Below are 12,472 nucleotides of genomic sequence, written 5' to 3' on the forward strand. Positions count from 1 at the left end.
GCTACATGCTGAACTTTCAGTAACACTGAGCTAGTTTGAGCCTAAATATATAGACTGGGAGAGAAAGGGAATATTTTAAACTACTATAACCACCTCCTGTTTAATGAAACATAAAGAGGCCCAGCCCTCACATTTCTAAAGTTCCCGCTTGGTGACAAGACTCACTGCAGGGCAGAAGAGAAAAGCCCCTCCTTAGAGCTTAAGTCCCAGATGAGAAAATGGCCGACTGCAGTTCACTCAGCACCTATGGCAGTCACGGGCCCAGAGCCTCAGCCTGGAATTTGAATGTGGAGATGCCAAGCGGAACCACATGCCCAGGCTTACCCTTGCCTGTACAGAGGTGGAGAAAGCTCTCACCACCTCTCAGTCACCACCCACCTCCCACTTCTCACTCACTCAAAGAAGCCCTGCCAACCGAGTTACAAGGGAATGGGGTGGGGAAAGGATTTCTGCCTCACGCGTTCGGCCCTGGCCAGGGCTGGGATTCCCCTCTCCATCGGAGTAGAGAGCTACAATGTTCACAGAATAGGGTGTGTCAGGAATCAGCCGCTCCAGGTGCACCGTGCGCGTGTTTCCTGGCACCACAATCTGGAGGGGAGGAAATGCCAAATTCTGCTCAACAGCAACTCAAATGCTTATCAAGTCTTCTATTAGTCAACATAGTAACATTTATAATAAAAAGCTGAGCCTAGGCACGTCAGAAGCTCACTACTATGAGTCCTCATCAGATCTGACAAAGCCACACCATGAGATACAATTTCTCCTCAGAAATTCCCCCTCCCCCCCCAAAAAAGTGAGTTCATACTCACTAAGCTAATAAACATACTATGCTACCCTTAGTAGCTTCAAATATTTCCTTTTTATGTTTACTGTGAAGATTCTCAAATACAACATCCAGGGTTCATGGTAGTTACCTACAGAGCATCCCAGATGTTAGACACACATAAGAGAAAGGATTCCCCACACAGGCTAATAGGGAAGAGATTTTGTGTTAAAATAGAGAACCATTCCACAAATGGATAATGGCAATGTTGTCTGAATAAGTCCTGTCAAATACAGGGATGTGCAAATTATTTGTTTATCTTTGTTTGCCACCATTGTCCATATTTATAAAGACATAAATTAGTCTATCAATTTACTTTCCCTGAGGTGTGTTAAGTCTACTCTTATTCAAATTAGTAATTCCTGATTCCTACATTATCGATCTACTTATAAAACTGAATAGTACTGGGAAGGGAAAATAAACTGGACCATCTGTAAGGCCAGTGAAGGCAAACGTCAAGATGTTTTCATAAAGGAGACATTTCTATGTTACAATAAAAGTCCATATTGACAAGGTCAATCAGTGATTTGCATATACTCCTAGGCTTGTTAACTCATATAGCTAATTTGTATTTTCCAAAAATTCATATTTTCCAACTACCCCTATAGTTAGTACACCTGCCTTAAATCCATAGAAGCGACCATCTAAACATTACTGATTGTCATGTTTGTGACTGGCATTCTCACAGGCCAGCGAACAAGACATAAGCACAAGGCTAGGTTCATCCGGAAAGGATGCTTCCAGGAGACCACAGGCCACACTGACAACTGACTTACTGTTCTGGCCCAGTAGCCAGGGACAGAGTCACAGGGGAATCTACACAGATCTCGGACTGAACTCGAGGAGGACAAAATCACTTACAGACTCTGAGGGTCTCGTGCCAGCCACAGGAGAATATATGACGCGATACTGCTGCACGGGCCCAGGTGCAGGGTCCCAGCGGACATCGAGGCTGTTTGGCGTCGGATTGTACACGTGGACATTCCTTGCCAGCCCTCTCACCACTGGGAAAAGAGAAGCCCACAAATATTTTCTGAAATCTGTTTATATATGTCAAGTTTTCATGATCATTTCGCTAGGACCTACACTCTATAACAGGATAAAACACTGTCCTCCTTCCACTTCTAATTATCTACAAACAAAAGCAAATTAAAACTCTCCAGATCCAAACTTAGTCTAGGCTAGCCAGTTATGGCCTTTGTCTATTTAGAGGCAAAGTTGGTACCAATAAGAACAAGCTAGTAAAAGTAGTAGTGCTGGGTTGGCCATAAAAGGACAAGGGATAAGGGACAGGAAAGTGGAAAAGAAGCTTCAGTTTTCCAATACAGATAATGCAGAGATAGAGAAAAGAGATTTTACAGTGTCTGCCTTCGAAGTATGAACTGATAACAGCTATGAAGCGCATATAACACAGTCAGCTGGCTTCAGTCATTCATTCATTCATTTATTCATTCATTCTTCATTCAAGAAATAGGTACTGATATGTTCTGTGATTAAAAGAAAAGGCAGGTGGTTGGCTTATGGACAGTGGGGAAGGTATGTGCTATGGTGAATGCTGTGAAGTATGTAAACCTGGCGATTCACAGAACTGTACCCCTGGGGCTAATAATACATTATATGTCAATAAAAAATAAAAAAAAAATTTTAAAAAGGGGAAGAAAAGAGAGAAAAGCAAAACCAAAAAAAAAAAAAAAAAGACAAAAGGAGGGAGAAATAGAACACACACTCAATTCTCAATTACCTGCCCCATGTGGGACTTAGAAAAACATACAAATTAATTCCATGTATTAACCCCAAAGTCTACTTGAGCCAAAAACATCATCTTTCTAGAGTACTGATCTTTTATCTGAAGAAGCCACCCATACTTGCTTCCTTTTAGCCACCAGCAAGCATATTTTCAAAGCCAAATAAATTCTTTATTAATATGCACAAAAGCCTATAAGCAGTACTACCAAGAATGAGAAAACCGCTATAAACTGGTTACTCAAGATGTTAACAGTAAACAAAAGCACACAGAATTTTGATGACCAAAAGCACTTCATCAGCAAACTGGAGAAATGTACATCATGTAATGCAATAAACAATTCACACCCTGAAAGCCAATTGCAAAGCACTGCTTCACCCAAATGTATAAAGCACAAAAGAAAGCAAAATGAACTGTCTTCGGTGAAAGAATGATTGAAATAGCAGACTGATGATTGTATGTACATTCATAAATCCTGGTAGTATCATTTCAGAAGAAAAATACCATCATAAATCTTTATTTCAGACATCAAAGTGTTAACAGTTGGTGGTGTCTGGAAGATAAACCATGAGTATATATTTATTTTATTGTTTGTGATTTTCCAAATTTTCTTACGGGCCTATGTGGCCTTTATAATGAAAAAGCTAATTTTTTTCTTCCTTCTCAACTTACATGTCCTCCCAGTATCCGATGTGCGTCCTCCATCACCTTCAGTATAAACAGGAACTACCGTAACGGTGTATGGGGTATCTGGCTGCAGATTCCTAAGAATGGCGTAATTGGTATTCCCAGGGATTGGTACCTAAGATTTTAATAAACATAAAGCACTTGATTTGAAAAACTTATAAAAGAACTAATACCTCAACCAATATAATACTCAAAATACTAACTCAAGACCCAGTCAAGAAGCAAGTACTGTCATAGTGGGATATAAAGATGTGCCCTGTATGAACTTTTACAAGAGGTGATAAAGACTTCTCTAGAACCATACACTCACTCTCAGTTCCCCCTTTAAAATTCTGGGAAATGATTACTTCCCCCAGCTCAATTCTCCCCTCCATCACCCAGGCACTAAGGCAATAATCTATGAGCCTCTCTCAGGTTCTCGTAAATGAATACCAGCTCTTTCCGCCCTAAAGCAAATTGGTTGACCTTTTTAGCTCGCCTTTTAAATCATTCAGCTACAGTTTAAATAAACATGGAATTTTCACTCCTGGACATAATTACCAGTTCTTCTGGACCACCTGCTGTTGGTGCATAGAAGAGCTTGTACTGACGAGGGTTTCCCTCTGCATGGTCCCAGCGAACATTCAAGGTGCTGGTAGAAGGGTCATACACTCTGAGGTTCCTCACAGTATTCAGAGGTTCTGTAATGCACAGAAATCACATGACACTATGATCCTAACAGTCAAGCACACTCAAAATGCAAGTTCCTTGATATTTCCAAGACACCTCAAACATGGCAAGCACCCCACAGTGGGCCCCCTACAAATATTTGTTGAAGTAGTGAATAAATAAAAGAATGTCTGTGGTAATCTGGTAATCTGTGGTAATCTCTCCATGAGATATTTTGGTCGCAGGGTGGTTTTGGTTTTTGTTTTTAAAATCCCAGAAAGTAATAACTCTCTTTCTCCATAAACAGAGACCAGTAACTCTGAGCAAGGATATTAAAAGCAATTAATATCATTTTTTAAATGCATTAAAATTCGATCAGCAAAACCGTGTCACCCCACCTTTTCCAAGTAAAGATGGGATTCTGTGGTAGCTATTAAAGAAGCTACAGGGGCCTGGTACTTACTGGTCTTGCCTCTCCCTGTCATTCGACCTCCTTCACCATCAGGATAGAGGGAGGACACAGTGATGGTGTAAGGAGTATCAGGCTTCAGTTTCTGCAGGACCACACTGTTCTGCCGCCCCCCAATTGTGGTCTAGAGAAAGATAAGGGTAAGTGTTAGCCTTGTTCTCTTGGTCGTGCTCATCTGTTAAAGCTCTTTCTACACAGGAGCTGTTTGAGATCCTGGCCAAAATCTGGAAACACATACCACACTAAAGATTTAAAATATAACTTACGGTATAATTTTAAATGTAAAGTATGCACCTTAAATCACAAAAGGCATTCTAAGCCTTAAACTGGTGACCTCAGAAAGATATTCCGACTTGCTTGCCGCCAACACAGCAAAATTTCATCCAAAACACATTTCATGGATCTCTTCCCCCAAAAGGCATTAATCGTAAGTGAGCTAGAAAGGAGTTTTAAGATAGCAAAGAATTGCCAAATATTAGAGGCTCCACACCATTTGCTATTATTTTTACTTTTTTATAGAGGTTTATTTATTTGCTTTAGAGAACACATTAAAATGATTCAGCAGAAGATCTAAAACTTTGATGTTTCCCCCAAAAAACTGTCATTCTAACAACATTAGCTGTGCAAACTATGTGACTAGACCCTTTGCCAGACCACACTTGGGGCTGGGGTTCCCAGCCATCTCTATGATACCAGCCTTGTGGTATGAAGATTTTCAATTTCCTCCAATTACAGACTTTGAAATTTTTTATTCACTGCTTAAGGCCATCTAACTATCTTGTTGAAAGAAAATTTGTATAATTTGTTAACAGTCTACTGAATTCAAATATTTATGTGATACTAATTAAAATCATGTGAAAATGGCCCCTTGCCCACAAAGAGTGCACATCTGGACGGCTGGACATGTCAGTAACAGTCCAGATGTTTCCAACTTACCACCCATCAACTCTTTGAATGCCAGAGAAAACCTCAGTGAAACACTGTACTCATCCTCAGTATGAGGCAAACTTAACGACAGTGGCTAATTTTATTAAATTGAATATTAGATGTTATGAGAAAGAAGTATCCGTATCTGTACAAGCCCTTTGATATTTAACAAATCCAAAGGCGTCCACTTAGTAAAACTAGCCCTATGAGTAAGCAGAGGGGTATCTACTTACTTCTCCCATCCAGCTCTCCAAAATTCTGGTATCAGTAATTCAAGACTTTATTTCATGGACTAGCAGTAAAACGCAAATATCCCTAAGAGCAACAAACCTTGAGGGATTGTCAGCTAATACATATCAGAGGGTGAGTCCATGAGACTTCTTCAAGTTGTAACAAACCTCTGTTAGGCAGTAAAGAAACTGAGGACAGCAGCTGGAGGGTCACTATCACCCAGAGTAGAAATGCTGGAGACAAGCCTCACCTGCTTCATAGTTTTACCCAAATCTGGCCTGGCATAGACAAAAGAAGTTCTGTTTCTGACATGAAAATATCAGTTCATCACGTGTGTCTTATCTTATTTCCTACAAAAGTCAGTTGACTACAGTTGGTATTTAGTGTATTACTGGTAACCTATTTAATTAGACAACATTTCTATCCAAAGATACTCCCTAAGACTAATTGTGTGGAAACCTCAAAAGGTCAACTCGAAAGTCACACTAGGATGGAAGAGGGTCTGGTTCAGCTAAACCCACTTAATATGCAGTATCAGAAACCTTTAACCACTGCTAGCATCCATGCCTGCTAACATCTCTAAACTGGGAGGACGTAGAACCCATTTGCTAGAGCTCAGTAAGTCATTGACTAATTGATAATAACTCAGATCTCATATCTCTCTCTAAGACTATGTGAGGAAATAGTATAGCCCAAAGAATGTCAACAAAATACTAAACCTTACCAAAAGAGGCATTTGAAATAAATCAGGAAGCATCCCTTCCTGGTGTAAAAAATCATGATGCTTCCTATATGTGCAGTTCTAGTCACACATCTCACAAAGCAAAGCTGGAGAAGGTTCAAAAACAGACACCTAACATAAGCAAGGTGAATGAACTAGGATTCTGTAAATGGGGAAGACCAGAAAGATAAAGAAGATGAAGGCTATTGACAGAAACCTCTGTTTGGATAAATATAAAAATGATGAACAGTATGAATTAGGGGAACAGCCACCTAGATCTGGAAATTCCAGATACAAGAGATATCTTATGGCATGCAAAAACCAGAAAATTACAATAACAGAAATTTGGCAAATTTTCAGTATTTGATTAAGTTTGAGAGATACATATTAAAAATCTAAAGACCAAAAAAAACCAAAAAACCCTAGAAATCTTCATAGATAATCCAGCCCTAAGAGTTTCTAAGGGAAATGTCTATGCATGAGGCACATCCCTGATGCTGTGGGGCTACCCAACATGAAAAGCAACTTTCATCTCCCAAGAGGGTGTCCAAGTTCCCATAAGAATGGAGTCAAATAAATCCATTCATTACAGTAAATTCTGCATCTCTCAAAGTAGTACAACTAACTATACATTGGGTAGGGAGGAGTTTGAGGAGAAGAGGTAGAATTTTCCAAGTTACATATTTTTTTTTTAATTACCGTTTGCTCATTGCCTTCTCCTGTTGAAGGCTGGTAAGTGATTCTGTATTTCTGCACACGACCACTGGCGGGATCCCATTTAACAGTCAAGCTGTTAGATGTTGCATTGTACACCTGGAGGTTTCGCGGGCCACTTTTTGGAGCTGAAAAAAGGTTGTTGAGAAACATAGTAAGCTCATAGAATGAGGCCTCCTCCCAAAATAAGCACCATTCACTAAAATCAGTATACTTTTAGGTTTAAGACTAAATTTGACCTCATGATAACTGATGGCCATGGAATCCTACATGACTCCTTAACAAATGGCAGTAAAGCAATGTTTTTTAAAAATAAACTTTTTAAAAAGTTCCAAGAAATGCCTTATAATTTAAAAGCAGAAAAACCTGTTTACAATGGATTTTGTGGTATTTTTTCCATTCATTCACTTGTTCGTTCATTCATTCATTCATTCATTATTTGGTCATTTATATGGTTCAGCAAATTAAACTCTTACCTTGTGTTGTTAGGGGTATCAAACGAGCTAAAATTAAAAAAAAAACAGTATTTGGGTAAATATTACTAATAAAGTTATAGCTCTACTTTTTAAATTAACTTTAACATAATAATGTCCTATTTGAAAGCTGAACACTTACGTGTGCGCTCACTGCCAGTCAGGTCATCACTTTCTGACTCATCAGGATAAATGGCAGTAACAGAAACTTCATAGAGAGTGTTCGGGTTCAGGTTTTCAAACACCAAAGTATTTTCATCTCCATTTAAGATGGTCTTAGTGAAAGAGAAAAGAAAAACACACACACCCACAAAAAATTAAGTCACCATGTCTATCATACTCTCAATGGCAGTTTATTGACATTACTTAGCCAGACGTTCTTCCGCCTTTGATACATGCCAGGAGCTCAAATGGAAAAGGATGCTATTCAGGCAACAGAGGTAATACCTATTTCAAACACGATTCCTTGTCATGAAATTTTAAAAGTTTAAAAAAAAAAAACTTTTAAAAAGGAGGGAAGGGAGGAAAGGAAGAGAAGATAAGGGAAGAGAGGGGAAGTGGGGGAATGGAGGGGGGAGGAGGGGGTAGGGAGGAAGGAAGAGAATTAACATTACCTCCATCCTATCTGAGCTTCCAAAAGGTGCCCAGGTTATCCTGTAAAGGGACACATCTGAAGCCCCATGATCCCAAGTCCCTCGGAAGCTCTCCGGTGTCACATCAGTAATCCTTAGGTTTGTTGGGGCTGGCACCGTGCCTATCATGAGGTAAAGCAGGACAAAGTTTCTGAACAAACAATATAATACACAAATGATATAGTAAAGCCTCCTCGTTTTATCTTCATGGACATGAGGAAACAAGCTGAAATCATCATTTAGAACCAAGTATCTTACCAATTCAGTTCATCTGAAAGGGAAGTATAAGAGAAAGCTTCAAAAACTTCAAGCACCATATGGATATAATAGGATATAATAGGTTACTATTTGTATTAAATTAAAATGGTGCATGGAGCCCTGGGTGTTATGCACAGTGAATCATGGAACACTACATCAAAAACTAATGATGTATTGAACAGTGAGTAACATAACACAATAATTTTAAAATGGTAATTTTTTTTCTAAATACCTCTTAGTAGATGTGGTGTGTATACACACACACACACACACACACACACACACACACACACAGGAATACTATGCAGCCATCAAAAATATGAAATCTTGCCATTTGCAACGACATGGATGGAACTAGAGGGTATTATGCTTAGCGAAATAAGTCAATTGGAGAAAGACAACTATCATATGATCTCCCTGATATGAGGAAGTGGAGATGTAATGTGGGGAGTTTGGGGGATGGGAACAGAATAAATGAAACAAGATGGGATCGGGAGGGAGACAAACCATAAGAGACTCTTCATCTCACAACACAAACTGAGAGTTGCTTGGGGGAAGGGGGTAGGGAGAGGGTGGTGGGGTTATAGACATTGGGTAGGGTATGTGCTATGGTGAGTGCTGTGAAGTGTGTAAACCTGACGATTCACAGACCTGTGAATCGGGGGCTAATAATACATTATATGTTTATTTTAAAATTTTTTAATTTAAATAAATAAATAAATACCTCTTAGTAAGACTCTTCTAACCCAGTTAATCATTCTGCATCTCACACATTTTTTTCAATGTCATATTTGAAAGCTGAACATTTATATGTCAAAACTATGAACTTGTTCGCAGAGCAGTACACATAAGCACAAACTTTGGTATTGATTATCAAAGAGTGCATAGTCTATCATGGTCTATGAAATATTATGATCTAAGTAAGCCATGTGTGAGGTTTTCCTGTAGAATGCTAATGTTAAACACAACTGAGGAAGACTGTACTGACTGTGTCCAGAGATAGGAATAACCCTACAGGGTTGATGACTGCTGAAACCCCAATTAAAAGCCCCTCCATTGACCAGGCACCCTAGTTAGTTCACAGCACATGGAATCTGGAATGTCTGCCCCTGGTTCTGAGCTGTCATTGTCAATTACTTCTCTATCTACTATTGACCAGTTCTGACTTCACAAAATCCAGGGCCATCAAAAATATATTTCTAATAATTACAATGAAAAGGCTCATTGAGAGAAAATGAGTGGTACCATGTCCAGAAGCACAACTGCAAAACAAACCAACTGTTAAGAATACACTTATTTGTGGAGCATAACAAATAGCATGGAGGACATGGGGAGTTAGAGAGGAGAAGGGAGTTCGGGGAAATTGGAAGGGAGGTGAATTATGAGAGACTATGGACTCTGAAAAACAATCTGAGGAGTTTGAAATGGTGGGGGGGCGGGTGGGAGGTTGGGGTACCAGGTGGTGGGTATTATAGAGGGCACGGATTGCACGGAGCACTGGGTGTAGTGAAAAAATAATGAATACTGTTATGCTGAAAATAAATAAAAAATAAATTTTAAAAAAAAGAATACACTTTGGCAACACCTAAAGTTATTAGGACATCTCAAGGATTTTTTTTTAATTTAATTTAATTTTTTTTTCAGTGTTCCAAGATTCATTGTTTATGCACCGCATCCAGTGTTCCATGTAATATGTGCCCTCCTTAATACTCACCAGGGCTCACCCAACCCCCCACCCCCATCCCTTCCAAAACCAACCACATATTGAAAGTATTGATTTAGTATACTAACTTACCTGCTTTCACTAGACTTTTTTCCTGACTTTTTTCCTCTACTTCACCTGTTATGCATGTGCAAAGCTATCAGTTTACTCATATGCACCAATTTTCACTTCCAGACACTACACTTACCAAGTAAGAACCAATGCCAGGAAGGCAATTGAGACTGCTAAGAGGGATCACGGGTAAGAAAGGAGCAGAAGTAGATAATGTCGGTTGTTAAGACATAGGCTGTGCCATTTGACAAGAGGCCTGATCAGGTACAGACAGCTGGGTATGAAAGGAGAAGTTTTTGAACCTCTAGTGAGGGAGTGACAGGACAGCAAATAAAAGTTCAGATTTGTATTGATCCCACCAGCAGCTAACTAGATGAGGCAGGGCAAGTCATTTAAATTCTCTAGACCTGTGCTGTCTACTCTCAGAGTCACCAGCCATATACAGCTACTGAGTACTTGAAATGTGATTAGTCCAAATTGAGATCTAATGTAAGTATAAAATTAACACACACTGGATTTTAAAGAATTTTATGGAAAAAATTATGTGAAATATTTTAATACTTATTCTACTGATACATGTTGAAATGACAATATTTTTGATATATTGGGTTGAATATAATACATTATCAAAATTAGTTTCTCTTCTTTCTACTTTTTCAAATGTGGCTACTAGAAAATTTTGAATTATAGATGTAGATCTCATTATATTTCTTCAGAACACTGAGGGCTCTAGACCTCAAGTTCTTAGCCCCTATTCGAGCAGGAATTATGGGACACATAATTATGTGCTGAGCATGGTGCCAGGCACTGGAGATGTAAAGTTGTACAAAGTAAGTGTGTCTCTGGCTTCACTTGGGGGGAAGAAAGGGAAAACAAAATAGATAGGAAAAAACAAACAGGTAGTCATAATTGGGTTAAATACTATGGAAGTACCCTGAGAGGGAAAGAAACAGACAGCTCTGGAAGCAGCACCAAAATGGAGCTGGTGAGGAGAAGCCTAGGAAGGCTGCCCGGTATCTCCCCTGATTCTCCATTATGCAGTCCTCCCCTTCACCTGACATCCAACAGCATGCAATCTGAGCTCCACTTACCTCACCATCCCTACACCATCCCATGTGTTCTTAATCAATTTTTTCTTATCTCCACAATGAAATCATGAACTGGTAAGGGCAAAGATACTTATATTTTGTTACCCTGATAACACTTTACATATAGTAAGATCTCAAAAAATATGTGATAACTAACACAACCTTCCCAGAGAAAATGTCCAATGTGCGTCAAGAACTTACTTCCTCCCCATTAACCCCCCTCACCCACAAGCACGTGCACACCCACACACACAAAACACGCACACACACCAGTTAAATATCTGGAAGATGAAATAATGACAGTGGTTGATAGAATAATAGGAGGATAAAAATTATCATAAAAGGAGTGGACATGTTCAATCACTCTATTATATACCTAAAACTAATGTAACTCCATATATTATAGGGGAATTAAAATTAAATTAAGTTAAATTAAAATTAAAAACTTAATTGAAAATAAAAATAAATAAGAAGAATAGACATGAAGGTAGAAGATAAGAAGAAAATAAGTAAAAAGCAATCTGTGAATTCAAACATTAAATACTCAAAAAACTGGAACCAAGAAACAAAAGGACCCAGTAAGTTCAGTTACACAATCATGTCATTTCTCAAGTATCAGTGTAGCACGATTATAACTTACGGGTAGTTTCTTGAGCAGTCATGGGGGGAGACTCCCCTTCATCATACACTGCAGAGACGCCTACTGTGTACAGGGTTTGTGAGAAGAGGTCTTTGAGAGGGGTGCTGGTCCGTGACCTGTCTACCTCTACCTGTAATAGAGCAGTGGAACTATTTTTAGGAAGGGTCTAGTTTTAACATCTCTGTTGTTTATTGTACTTCTTAGCCCAAGAGCATAAGAATTGTGCTACAAAAAACAGCAATGTTTTTCAATATGCATGAGCCCAGGAACTGGAGACAGTTTAAATGCTTATAAAGTGGGAAAATGTATGTACTAGAGCTCTATTTGAATGCCAGGGTTTGGTAAATAAGACTGCCAACAGATTCAAACAACCTAATCATTTTTCACTGACAGTTTCTCTGTTTCCCTTTGCATCACTGCTTTATTTCTCTCAGAAATGTTCTCCTGTGCATTATCTCATTTGCTGTGCACAGGAGTCCTGTGAGACTCTCTGGTCATGGTGTCTCTTTCGAAATTGAAACCTAGAATGAAATGAATGTGTGCATATGTATAAATTAGCTTTGATATAATCCAACTGAACAGCATGGTCAATACCTAAGGGCTTACAGAAACTATTTCTATCTTCCAAAAATGTCTCTGAGAT

At 39.0% G+C, this 12,472-nt stretch overlaps 1 protein-coding gene across 3 annotated transcripts in view; it reads right to left on the reverse strand.

Annotated features, from left to right (window-relative positions):
* The window catches only part of COL12A1 (collagen type XII alpha 1 chain), a 119,193-nt gene that overhangs the window by 46,431 nt on the left and 60,290 nt on the right, over positions 1-12,472 (reverse strand). For all 3 annotated transcript variants that reach the window (XM_044254733.1, XM_044254750.1, XM_044254742.1), the window contains 10 exons: positions 11,830-11,959; positions 8,052-8,191; positions 7,580-7,712; positions 7,441-7,467; positions 6,950-7,092; positions 4,366-4,495; positions 3,795-3,934; positions 3,240-3,369; positions 1,685-1,827; positions 459-588 (listed from right to left, as the gene is read on the reverse strand). In XM_044254733.1, the coding sequence (XP_044110668.1) occupies positions 459-588; positions 1,685-1,827; positions 3,240-3,369; positions 3,795-3,934; positions 4,366-4,495; positions 6,950-7,092; positions 7,441-7,467; positions 7,580-7,712; positions 8,052-8,191; positions 11,830-11,959 (1,246 nt within the window). The remainder of the gene's footprint in view (positions 1-458; positions 589-1,684; positions 1,828-3,239; positions 3,370-3,794; positions 3,935-4,365; positions 4,496-6,949; positions 7,093-7,440; positions 7,468-7,579; positions 7,713-8,051; positions 8,192-11,829; positions 11,960-12,472) is intronic.

The sequence above is a fragment of the Neovison vison genome, chromosome 1 (assembly GCF_020171115.1).
Source record: "Neovison vison isolate M4711 chromosome 1, ASM_NN_V1, whole genome shotgun sequence".
NCBI lineage: Eukaryota > Metazoa > Chordata > Mammalia > Carnivora > Mustelidae > Neogale > Neogale vison.